The sequence below is a fragment of the Cupressus sempervirens genome, chromosome 10 (assembly GCF_028749045.1).
Source record: "Cupressus sempervirens isolate cs-2001-9-10 chromosome 10, ASM2874904v1, whole genome shotgun sequence".
Taxonomy (NCBI): Eukaryota; Viridiplantae; Streptophyta; class Pinopsida; order Cupressales; family Cupressaceae; genus Cupressus; species Cupressus sempervirens.
Window position 1 is genome coordinate 304867085 of NC_143127.1, and position 13830 is coordinate 304880914.

Sequence of the window (13830 nt, forward strand, 5' to 3'; positions counted from 1 at the left end):
ACTACATAATCAAAGTTATGCTTGTACAATTTTATCAAAGCTTTCTTGGATACAATAAAAGATGATTTTTAATTTAAGGGGGGCACTTCTTATATAGAAAAAGAAGTGAGAAAGAAGAGGAAAAAGTGGAAACAACTCAACCACTTTGACCCGGTAAAACTAGGTGAGAAGAATTATTGGATTACATGTCATAAAGATATGCAATCAAATTACATGCAATTATATCACATGCTATTCATCTTCTCCAACTATAAACTAAAAAGAAGACAAAGAAAGTTGAATCAATCCTTGAGATTGTCAAGGAAAGCCTTGTATTTGGCAATACAATCATAAACCCTACAAAGATCTTCGATCTCTATTGTTTTTGAAATGGCTTCAATTCTGACTACATTTGCATGTGCTATTTTTACAACTTTGTAATTCTCTCCAAGAGAATCCCACAAGTGTTTTGCCACAAACATGTATGTAGTGAACTTGTTCATCGTATGTGATAGGAATTCTTCAAAATCAAAATCAGCATTGACTCTATTAGTGTACCCTGAGGTCATTTCTTCTTAAGTGAACATGTGTTCAATAAGAACCTTGCATCCCATTTTCTCTAGATCGTTCAAGATCTCCATTTCCACCGCTTCATGGCCTTCCAAGGCTCCTTGTAACTTTGTCAAAAGTTGTCCCAGTACCTACTCCTTATGAACCAGGAGTCCTTGATATCTATAGAACATATCAAGGGATGGAATGACCTCGCATGAAAATCAAGACATCCAAATCAAAGTCTTCCAATCGATCCCAAATACCAAAAATTTCTTTCAAGGTATTGGTTTCTTGTTTATTGGAAGCAATCATATCATGGAGTATCTCCTCAACACCTCTGATACGTTCAAGAACTTTAATTGCATCTCTAATGGATTAAACTCCTTCTGAGATAACTTCTTCAAACCAAGCCCTCATTGCCTCAATTCTCTAGTTCATCTAAGTTGTCTAAGATGTGATGACTGCAAGCTGCAAGGGTTGTTGCTAAATGACCTCATGAAGACGTGCAACTTCCTACCTTAGTTGATTCTTCATTTCCCAAGGCTTGAGATTGTTTTTTAACAAATTGGCAAGTACATCTTGGGCGTCTTACAAACACCCTAGCCATGACTGTTTACCAAGTTCAATTTCAATGAACTTGTAATCTAAACAGTTAGGCTCCTCAACTAGTTTGCCTACCAAAGGCTCTACAATCTCAATATATTTAGTCTTTTCAGTATTAGCAATGATTCTTGAAACAACCTTGGCTTCTGAGGGTTTAGATTTATTCTTCTTGATAGGGAGATTATCTGCAGGTACTACAACCTTTCTACTTTTCATGGAAATTTTTCCCAACCATGTTGGCAAATCAAAACCTTCATCTACTTAAACTAGAATAATGGCTACAACAGACATTGATCCTAATTGTATTGATGTTGTCGCCGTGCATGCTTCAATTTGCATGGCTGGAAACATGGGTGTCCTTTGAGATGACTCCATCATGAACAACTCAAACCTTGTGACCGATGTATCAAGTTCCAAAACTTGACCTTCTATCAGAGTTGAAAAATCATCAAAAACATTCTCCAGGTTCTCACATTGCTCTGCTGTGAGGATAGGAGGAGCTATCAAAGAGATGGGGAGTGCCAACATATTCACCTCCAAGACAAAAATGGTAGGCGTGAAAATAAAGGAGAATGAATACACATTGTTGTCTACAGCATTCCAAAAAGGTCTCTCCTGAGTAGATGGATCTTGGTTGTTTGGCAGTCGTGTGGGCAATACGATCATTGTCTTTCCCTCTTCTTGTTAGTTTTCTTCATCAAGTTCTTCCTTTGATTCTTCCTCCGATCCTTGAGCTTGCGAGAGAGATGAGAAGAATCTACAGGTGGTTTTGATCCTTTTCTTCCTTCAAGCTTAAACTTGAGAGTTTTAACTATTTCTAAAGAGGATGAACCATCCTTCTTTGTGATCTCCACTTGAGATTTTCTTCCAACAGGTCCAAAGTGATTGCAACCTATCCCAAGTTTTTGATGTACTCTCTTGATGCCTTTGATTTTCAGCCACTTGTTAGTATTCACTGAGACGGATTGGAATCTATCAAAGATAGAATTGCTTTCCTTCTATTGCCACTAGATAGGAAAAGGGCAAAGTTTGTCAAACTGGGCTTTGTGATACTCTGTATTCAGGATCATGCCATCATCTTCAATCTAAAAGCCTTCCAAGATCTCCACCATATTGAGGTCAATGATTTTCTATAATGTAAGCCTACAATAGTCCATTTTCATGATGTCTACCTCTGTGCGCAAGTCAATCCACACATCTTCCATGCGATGAACATGATTGAATGCCCTTTTCATCTTTGAATGCGTCCCTTGGTAGTCAAAGTCAAATCTAGCCTTGAACTTCTTGAAAAATTGTTTCTTTTGACATTCAACTAATATGCATTTATATACCTTTGATAATCTGATTTATTATCTTTCCCTATCTCTAGAGACGTTTCTTTCGTCAGAGTTACACACTCTGCACTCTAAGTAACTTTAAAAATGTGTTCAATAACCTTTGGGTCTAGGCTAATGATGACCTTACCATTTACATCCTTGATTGTTTTAGTCTTTGGACTGAAATGCCGTGTACATCCTAAGACAAATTCTGGTTCCAAGGTAGCCATAGGGAAAGTAGACACCGAATGAATGTTACTTTTCTTGATGCATCTCATTTCTTGGTTAGAAGAAGCTTCAACCCTTTGTAAGAAATCAGCCATATCAACGTGCTCAATCTCTGTATCAAAAACATGATCCAGAGGAGATGAAACAAGAGATGGAGATGAATGAGCTAACTCTCTGTCATATTGATATTTCATCTTTCCTTTAGATTTTGAAGATGAGGGCATGTCTTCTGTTGCAACATGAAAATTCCAAAAGGTGAACATATCATCAGAGGATATTGATTCTTGACTAGCGACAATGGATATATAAGGGGCAATACATTCGAAGTATTGATTAGAAACCCAAAGATCTTGTGCAATGGCTTTGAATGGAAATGGTAAGCATATGCAAAGGGCTGAAATGAGATTCAAGGAGATGGAATGCATGTGGGTAAAGACAGGCTTTTATGTAAATGCTTTGGCAGTGTAAGTTAGGCACATGGGGTGTGTGCAAATGGTAAATTTGACTTTTAAAGAATGACCTTCAAACAAAATCGGATTCTCCGGATTTAATTACATGCAATAATTGTTTTAAAGTGAACATGCAATTAGGTTCGGAGGATGGAAATCCATGTCAGTGGGAATGAAATATTAGATTACATGTTAATGCGGATAGAGAATGAGATTGCATGTAAACCCATACGGAAAATGAGATGCAAAGTGCTTTGACATGTGTTGATGAATATGGAATGACTTGATGCACTTGCATGAAATAGAGGAAAATGAAATGGAGCGAAAATGCTCTCACATTCTTGGAAAAGAAGTTGCAACCTCTTCAAAAGGAAGGAATTAAAAACAGCAAGCAAACAACAAACAAAAATAAACACAAAACAAAAACATACCTTTGGTTTTTGACTCAAACATGTCAAAAAACAAGTTGCTCTTTTATGCAAATTCGATTTCAGAATTTGGGGAATTTCCAAACACTCAAAAATAAAAGTTCTCCGATTATTTGTAGAAAAATTGCACAATGCGTGGCATATCTTTGGACAAATGTACAAGGATGAATGAAAATATGTAATGAAATAGAAAAGGATTGAAAACTTCAACTTACTTGGTGATCAAAGAGCCAAAAGTGGAAGATTAATAGGTTAGAAGAATGTTTCTCCTTCAAATTTGAATCTTCAACCAATTCCTCAACACTTGCAAATGATGGCTATCAATGAGCAATCAATGAGGTGATTTTGCAAGGATAGGCCAAAAATGTGCTCAAAAAATCTCGAGATGCAAGACACTTTTTGAAAATACCAAGTATTTGAAATTTTTTTGCTAAAACTGTGATCTCAACATGCCATAATATGAATATTATTGGCATTAGAATGTAAAAATGTGATCACCAAACACAATGGCATGGTTTCAAAGGTCAAAACAACTACTATCTATTGTAAAACATGATCTCCAAACCATCAAATCTAGGCTTTTTTGCTAAAATGTGGACTCAAAATGCCATGAAATGAATCGTTTTTGGCATTGGAATGCAATGCCCAAGGCATGAGAAGGCACAAGGATGAAAAAATGCCCCCTAATGCATGGATTTCATGGCATGGATAGGTCAAATCTGAAAAAATTTAGCAAAAACGTGTTCTCCAAGGCCAAGAGCATGGACGTTTTGCCCTCTTTTGGGAAATCATGGTCTCAAGAAGCAATAATATGTGATGGAAAGCCCAAACACATTCTAAGAAGACCTTTACATGTTTTAAAATGCAAGGGATTTGGTCTTCTATGCATATCGCACTCTTGCAGTGCTTTTACATGTTTTAAAATGCATGCTTTTTAAGTCAAGAGGAAAATTGCACTCTCTAGAACTCACTACATGTTATAAAATTTGTCAAAACAATGTAAGTAGTGCAAAATCACACTATTGGAGTCCAAATGCATGATTTAAAAGCAATGCATTTACATGTTTTAAAAATTTCAAAATGCCTCTCTAGTGGAAAATCACATTCTCTTAAGGCATTTACATGTAAATGGGTTGGAATACATGTATTTGCACACCTTAAGTGATCAATTAAGCATGTGTCTAATTGATTTTTGAGGAAATATCACTTAACTAAGTCAAGAATAATATGTACACTATATAGTTTAATATATTATGTGCAAATATCATTCAAAAAAGTAATCTTAACTTAGATGTTTTGAATTAAAACATAAAGTAACTCAAAAAATAAATCAAACTATATAGTTAATAAAGTAACTGAAGTGAAAAATTTAAAAAGAAACTCAACATGAAAATATAACATAAAGTGTTCTATAGTCACTAAGTGATAAAGTAACTCAAAAACATAACATAAAGGCAATTTATGTTATATTTTTCAAAAAGTGAATGTCAACATTAGAATATAATATGATATTTTAAATTATGCAATTGTATCTAGAGAGTCCATCTTTTGGGCATAAAATGGTCACATCTTTTGACTGCTTTGTCTAATTAAGCCCTAAGATATACCAAATAGCGGGGAAAACCGAATGCAAGGGTTCAAGCAAGACCAAAAACCAATCAACACACACTAAAAAATGAGAAAAAGGGCATTGAGAGCTTCAAAAATCAAGCATAGGCTTAACAAACAGAGAAGCTAAAAGGACTTGATGAAAGTCTTCAGCAAAAGGATTCATTATATCAATTGAGGTCGATTGGTTGATCAATCTTAGCCAAGTAAAACAATGGGTTGTCTTAGAGAACTGTGAAATTAAGTTGAAAATGTTTCGTACTGTTATCTAAATTACTCGGCCTATTCAATACCATCCCTCCTTTGTCGGTTTGGTATTGAATAGGCCACCCTTCCCACTGAATCCATGCAGTTTGAATGCATCTATATCGTAGCATCCCCCCTACTCTACCCTATATTAGAAGGGGAAGGGGAAGGGGTGAGGTCTTTTGGGTCACTGTTATGAGAGGAGACAGAAGGCGAATCTAACATAAGGCAACTCAAGATGCTCTATGTCGGTTGGTCCGATAGCCGCTCTCTTAACCAGCAGGATCCAGCAGCTTATATATATATCAGCCTTTTGTGGTCACAAAATGCAGGCCAACACATGACATTTGATGATTAGTACAAAAGATACATTAACTTTATTTATGTACATCATGAAATGACCTACAATAAGTACTAGATGAATGTGAATATAAAGGGACGTGTACCTTAGATGAAGCATTTTGCAATTCTCAAAAACTAAATATTAACATGAGTGAGAATTTAGTAACAAATCACAAGAACATCAATACACTATCTAGGAAACTAATTTACTGATACTTTTGTTTTTGTTATTTATAGATAGGTAGATAAGATATGAATTGTCCAAGGATAATTTTTCATACCTTGTCATCTAGGCCTTGAAATATTATCAAAGGGCACATAAGATTATGGACCAAATTGATAGGTGACCGTTGGAATAGTAGCACTTCATTATCCCCTAAAATCATGCAAACTATGATAAGAAACCACCAATGATAGTAAAATTTCTACATAAACACTAAAAATTAGATTGATTATCAAATATCAAGGAAAATTTGAATACTTTCTTTATTTTTTTCTCATGGATAAGAAAATTTAGATAGATATCAAAACATGATTCCAGTACTCTGCACTCATGTTACATGTTAAGATAATAATATGTTGACATACCAACAAGATAATCAAGGCAATGTGATTCAAACTTATGAGTTCGAGCATTAAACAGGGACAAATCTGCATTCTGTTGGGCACCAATAAGCATTAGCATGACCTAGACATTCTCAACATGTTGGAGATAATTAATAAAACTAATCAATGTCAAGAATTTATAGATTCTAATTAATCAAAACAGCATGAAAACATTTCCTCTTTTAGATAGAACAAAAAAATTAAGATTTGCAATTGGCATTTCTTTTTATATTTTGAAATTACTAGTACTAATATTGTTCTAAGTCTTGTGCCTTGACTATGTAACAATTGTTCATTCTGTATTGTGCCCTCATCTCTTGAAAAAAAGTAGTTAAAAAATTTGTTGCTCTAAAATGTTTTTTAACCATGATTTGTGTTTCTTGAGCATTAGAATAATTGCTTTGATTATTTGCACTTGACAGGATGAATTTGATCAACATAAGAGTATATGTCAACAAATAACAAATAACACAGAGAATGTCACCGTGAGCTGAATCAATTATCTAAGTAGCAGCATCTGTTGGTGAGCATCACTAGTGTTGCATAAACACTAGGAGAAATATATATGACACCCATGCCAAAAGGAGTATATTTCAAACTTTTTAAGTAGCTCTTTATAAGTATTCCCATTGATCTAATACATTAGAAAATTATTCAACCACTCTAAAGATATTAAATACACAGCAGTTTCTTGGACCAACACCCTAGAATAATAGAAAAGTGACCAAACATACATGCACGTATTTAAACACTTCTCCTTCAATATTCTTTGTCTACAATCGTGTTCAATGACATGTGACTCAAAGGAATAAAAATAACTAAAAAAATACACTCAAATCAACATATCCAAAACAACATACAAGATTAAGACTAAAAGAGACCAAAAACAACAGAAATGCAAACCGAGTGAACACTGTTGTAGTCTCTTTGGTTTAACTATTTGTCCAAGATATTGGTTTTTGTATGTGTACTCATGATTTCAACAACATAACGATAGTAGACTTCATTGCTGCTCAAGCTTTTGGAAAAGGATGTTGATAATAGCTTCAAAGTTGCACAAGCATGGAGAGCTCTCAAAAATTGCATAACTAAATTGCATTATGAGATGAGATATGATTGAAAGATGAAAGGACTTTTGGTTGAGTGTTGGGAAAGAATTAGGTTTCTCAACTCTCATGAGAGGTTGACAAGTGCAACCCAAGATTGGATGAAGGGTTCACGACACGTTAATTGTATCTGCCCTATGATGAAATGCAATCAAGAAAATGCACCTTAGTGCATCCATGCAATATGTGTAGGGCGGAGGTGTTGTGTAGCAACAGCAAAACAAGTTATGCAAATACGCCAAAAAGGCAAGGATTGCATGAAGTGGATGCACTTTAGCACTTGTGCCAAAGAGGCTAATAATTTATAGATAAGATCAACAGATTGATTAAAGGGTGTTTCGTGGATGTACCTATATTTTAACAGATATACCTTGTCTGACAATGGATAACCTTAGTGGGGAGGTGGGTGAATGGGGAATGTGGAAAGAGTAGCAATATAGGTGAATACTTAATATGATAGTGCAAAAACGTTTCTAATATGGAAGATGCACCAAAGTGAGTGGGGGTGGCTAATAGGCCAAGGAGAATGGTAGCATGGTCAAGTGAGAAGGCGGATGTGATGGCAAAGTAGCAAGAGATAAGGCAAATGTCATTGAGGTTGAGCAGAGTTGCATGAGGTTAAGAAGAAGCACTTGAGGTTTAGCAAATCCACTTATTTTTGTTTTAGTTGAAACAAAGGAGTTGGTTTTTTGGCAAGTACAGGAAAGTGATGGATGGTGGGCAGTTGATAGGGAGTATAGAAGGTAATGGGGGATTGAAAGTGAGGAGGGTCAGCGGACATAGGAAGGTGAGGAATGTCATTGAGTAGATTGGGAAAGATGGTGAAAAGAGCGAGAGGAGGATCAATTAGCAGGAGGGATTGGGTTTGGACAAGGAAACCAGAGATCTATGCCAATGAGGAAGGAAATAGGGTGGGAGTGTTTGATGGGATGCAATGAGAAAGTGAGTTGAGGTGACTAAGAGATACTTGTGATATGTTTTGTGTATTGCCATGTTGCAAGGTTGTTTTATCAAATAATTTGATAAGAGAGATAGAAAAGTGTCGGTGTTTTTGCAAAGTAGCATGGACATGATGGCAGTGGGGGAGACAGACATTGTTGTTGCAACTACGAAATACCTTCAGGGCACATTAGTGGACAGAAATTGACACAGTTTGCATTTATCATACTGGGCATCTAGGGTTCTATGATATCCTTTGCAAGTAATTCAGATTTTAGATTTACTTTTGTTCCATATCTTGTGAGGAAAATCATGTGAGACCAATCAAATGACAAATAACCTCCTATTTTAGCTATAAATTCTGTTGATAAGCAAAGACCAAAATAGGGAGGTAGATCTATCACATATATATCTTGCCGAATAGAGAAGGTAGGGCAACCATGTAAGGTCAAACTAGCATCCTTTATGAGACCTATAGAATTTACAGACATACCATCTAGCTGGACTACTCCCTTTTCTATTGGCCTATATTTTAACTCTAATTGGTTAGCTACCCTTTATGGCATAACAGAACAAGTTGCTCCATAGTCAACCATAAATAACTAGGAAAATAGAGAAAGAGGTCTCACATCCTTACTTGGAACTGTTATATTTGGTTTGTTGTTCACATCAGTTTTTTGCTCAGGATTTGTCATCACCACCTTCTCATGGCTCCCAACAACTTGCTCTTGCATATCTTCACCATCCAACACCTTTTTAAATATCTCAGCTTGTCTTAGAATAGATAGGGAGTCCCAAATAGTCATTAACATGTTCATTCTCTTCATGTTGTCCACTATGTTGTAAGGTACAGTTGAATGTGTTACATCCCAAAATTTTGACCTAATTCTAAACTTGTTCATAACCATTGGATTTAACGGAATATTCTTTCATGATCATGTAAAACAAATAGTTATTTATATACATTGTATTAACTGTTAATGTAGATGGTTGTTAATCATTAACTGTTATTTGATGGTAGCAGTTGCTAGATTTTGAAATTATGATTAATAATTTAAAGTTTTTTAAATATTTATATGGAATTATTATGAATTTTTATTATGGCGGCAGTGCTTCCATGAGTGATTGCAGTAGAAGATGGAGGGGGAAGCATTGCTAACGGGACCATCAAAATGGGATGGTCACTTAGTTCAGTCATCAGGATTGGCAGGTATGACCTTAAACTTCTTTGGTAAGGACCGGACGACTTGAACACAAGATACATTTGTTGGACTCGCATGAGCTATTAAGAAAATAATCAAATAAAACATAAAATAATCTAATTAAAATATAAAACGTACCTCAAGGGATTTTAATTGACCTTTCATCATATTATTATAATATATATATACACGTACATATAAATATAAAGATAAAATGGCACCATTATATTATAATAACTTAATAAAATGATGTCACCCTATTGATATATTCACATTAACGTACGTACATATATATTATAAAAATAAATCGAATTATAATTTTTCCAACTCTTTCTTCCAACCTTTTTATTTTCCTTTCTTTTCCAATCGATTTAACACTTGGCAAATTTGAAATGACACAATCTTTTAAACCGGAAAAACCAAGAAGTTTCGATTGCTCTCCATATATGGAAGCCGTGAGAAAGAGAAGGGAACATATTCCTTATGCCCGATCTTCTTTTGTTTGTTACGTTTTCAGAATTCCCCTTGTCTCCATAACACCCAACCCCTACATTTTTACCATTGATTATTTCTGTCGATATCCTGCAAGTCGATTGTTAAGTTTATTCAAGTAGTATGATTTCCATTCCTTGTCGTGCAAATAAACAGGCTGAAAAACAGAGATTTTATGCATTGAAAGTGACGTCTCAAGCAACTAGAGGAAACTGATCCATTTTGCAAATTCTTCAAACAATACCGAATTCTTATCAGGTCATGAATCACCTTTGCAATGTTTCAAATACAATTTCTACAGCAGTCGGCTAGGCATAGGAACTTCTTTTCATTATCCATGATCACATCATTTAGTTTGTTGAATAATCCCTATCTTTTATAATGAATTTCCTTCTTACATTCATAACTTTCAGAATCATCATGAAGAGAGTTGAATAGTATCTCTTGAAGAAGAGTTACTAAGTGTGATAAGAACCTAGATGATTGGAAATGAACTTAAGAACATGTTTTATTTTGCCATAATTTATGATAAAAGATATAAACAATGATCAAGAGTAGAGAATGCTCATAACTCTCCAAAAACCTGGGATTCATTGGCAGTATAGCCGTGAAATGGTGAACACATGTAAAGGGCAGAATGCACATAAACTTCCAAAACACCTGGGAATCACTGACTGTATGGCAATGAATGGTGAAGAGGTGGAATAAATCCGCAAGTAAGCAAAAGAGAAATCAGACATGAATAACTTAAATGAAATATACTTAATAGCTCATGCACATTCCTATAATGAAACTTGTCAAGCAGTGGTGACTGGGTCGTTGAACCCATTGGAAACCTTTGGCCAAGATAGTTTATAGGCATGTTTGCCATCTAATGATCACTTGATGTCAGTAGCGCCAATTATCTAAGCATGTCTCTTTCATAACTGTGCGGACATTTTAAACACCAGGATGCTCAGGTGGCTAGACTAAGAACATCCCAAGCCTGATCCCGAGGTAGGGAGGGCCTTTTTATTTAATAAAATATGTGGGGATAAGCATGGTCCGAGGTTGGAAGGCTAAGCCTGTGTCAATGCTTCTCCTCTCACCAAAGTCGAGGCTTGCACAACCAGCTAAACATCCTCCAAATGATATATGTATGTTCTATTCCTTCTTTTCTTGATAAGCATTTACTTTACTTGCATGAAGAAAGGATAGTTAATTGTTAAATTAGTTATCTCAGTTGATCATGAATACAGTTATGATTAGTTAATCGTTAATCTAGTTATTTTGGTTGATCATGAATACAGTCTGTGTCACAAGGTTCGCCGAATTTTCGGCTTGAAATTCAAAATTCGGCGAACCTTAAAAAATAAATTTAAAAATCAAAAAATTCGCCTCAAGTTCGTACGGCTATTATTTTGTTGTCGTTTTGCATAAATATTATTTTATTCTGGGCCGTTTTAGGGTTTTCGACTTAAAAAAGTTGTTAAAAAAGGCTTTCCGTCATTGCAAATTATTGGGTTTTGTGTTCGCTGTCTAAGGCTTCTAAAGCTATCATTTGAGCGCTAAAGCTGAAACGCCCGCTGGTCATCTGCTATAGAGGCTGAAACGCCTGTTTGTAACGGCTGCTGGGGCTGAAAAATCCGTCTCCAGGCTGGATGCTGGAGTGCAGGCTGGACGCTGCAGTGAGTCGTGACTGGTTCAACCTCACGCGAACGGCAGAGGGAAGAGGGAGGCTCACGTGGACGGCAGAGGTCTCAGGTAGGCAAAACCGTTCGCCATTGTTCAAACTTCATTCCTTTCCTTCCTGCGTCCTGCGTCCTGCGTCCTGCGTCTGCCGTCTGCATTTGTTTTGTAAAGTTTTATAAATGTTATAACATTATAATGTTTTAAAAATTTTGTTTTTTATTATTATTGTTATTAAATTATTGTTATAACTTTTAAAATTTGTTTATTTTAAAAAGTTTTAAAAATATTATAATACATAAAGAGTTATAACTTATAAGCTATAAATATTAAGATTTAAAAAAAATAGAATATTTTAATAAAACAATATTAGGTTATTTTAATATAAAATATTAAGATTTTAATCATCAAATAATATTAGATTTGTATTTTAATATAAATATAACAATATTTATCATAAAACAATAATAAACAATAGAATTTTATATATATTAAATTATTATATAAATTTTTAAATTAAAACATTATATTAATATTCATAAGCTTTTAATATTTCCTTTGCGTAATTATTTAACTGTGTATGTATTATTTATTTTTAAAGCAAAGTGCAAAATAGTTTGATTTAATATCATTATTTGTTATTAATAATAAATATTATTAATTTATTTATACTATATACTTTTTATTTATTATTTATTATTTGTATATAAAATAAAAAGCTAATGTATATTAAAACATTAAAAAAGTATTATGTATTTACTTTATATTTTAAAACAATTAGATTTTACTTAGTTTTTAAGTTTAATATTTTTTAATTTTAGAATATTTTAATTTTTTTATAAGAGTTTAAAAGGGTTATTTTAGTATCTAGTTAATTAAAATAAAGTTTGGTATTTATTCATATTTCATTACAGAGTTTGAAATAATTATTTCTTATATTTCCTTTTCACATTTTCAAGAAAATATTGATTGTTTTTTAATATTAATTTTCTTTTGCATCATGCAGGCTGTAATTGAATGGCTCCGAAAAAATCAAAGTCTGAAGTATGGAAATATGTGACAAAAGATGGTGCTAAACTCTATTGTACTAATTGTACGAAAGATTTTATAGGAAGTCTAACAAGGGCAAGAGACCACTTACTTGGTATCAGTGGGGGTACAGGAGGAGGTGTTAGAGCATGTCCAAAGGTCACTGATGCAATGGTAGCTGATATAGAGAGAGAACTAACCCTTTTGAGTGAAGCTGATCGAAAAAAGATACAGAAAAAACAAAGAATTCAAGATGATGTGTCTAGGTTCACATCTGTGTCATCCTCTAGTTTTCTCAAGTCTACATCCATAGGTTCAATGAAACAGAGTGGAACATTAAACAGCTTTTGGAAACCAATAGAGAGACAAGAGGTTGATGATGCATGGGCAGATTATTTCTTTACTGGTGCTGTCCCGTTCAATGCGGCAAGGAATCCCCATTTCCGTAATGCAGTTGTGAAAACAGCAGAGTTCGGTAAAGGCTACACAACTCCATCTTCAGAAGCTTTGAGAACAACTCTTTTGGAGAGGTCCAAAGGCAGAGTGACAGGAAAGTTAGATGTGATCAAAGCCTCTTGGAAGGCAACAGGTTGTACTGTATTGAGTGATGGGTGGTCAGATATATGTCAGAGGCCTTTGATTAATGTATTGGTGGCTTCCCCTGAAAGAGTTGTGTTCTTGAAAGTGATTGACACCAGCGATCAAAAGAAAACTTCAGCATATATTTTCCAGATATTAGAAGAAGCTATTATTGAAGTGGGGGTAGAAAATGTGGTTCAGGTGGTTACTGATAGTGCAGCGAATTGTGTAGGAGCTGGGAAGCTGATTGTAGAGAAGTACCCACAGATTTATTGGAGCCCATGTGCAGCCCATTGTTTGGATTTGTTGCTTCATGACTTGGCCAAGTTCCCATGGATACATGAAGCAATTTATAGAGGGAGATCAGTTGCAAATTTCATTAGAAACCATCGTCTCACCTTGAGTCTTTACAGGAAACATGCATCGAGAGAGTTGTTGAGGCCTTGTGACACAAGGTT

The 13830-nt window shown here is 34.7% G+C and overlaps 1 protein-coding gene across 3 annotated transcripts in view; it reads right to left on the reverse strand.

Annotated features, from left to right (window-relative positions):
- Window positions 1–13830, reverse strand: part of LOC149533839 (peptidase uncH-like) — a 282829-nt gene that overhangs the window by 88175 nt on the left and 180824 nt on the right. For 2 of the 3 annotated variants that reach the window (XM_089804018.1, XM_089804020.1), the window contains 2 exons: window positions 6340–6409; window positions 6033–6127 (listed from right to left, as the gene is read on the reverse strand). The exons of the other annotated variant lie outside the window; for it this stretch is intronic. In XM_089804018.1, the coding sequence (XP_089660144.1) occupies window positions 6033–6127; window positions 6340–6409 (165 nt within the window). The remainder of the gene's footprint in view (window positions 1–6032; window positions 6128–6339; window positions 6410–13830) is intronic. 3 annotated transcript variants of the gene reach the window in all.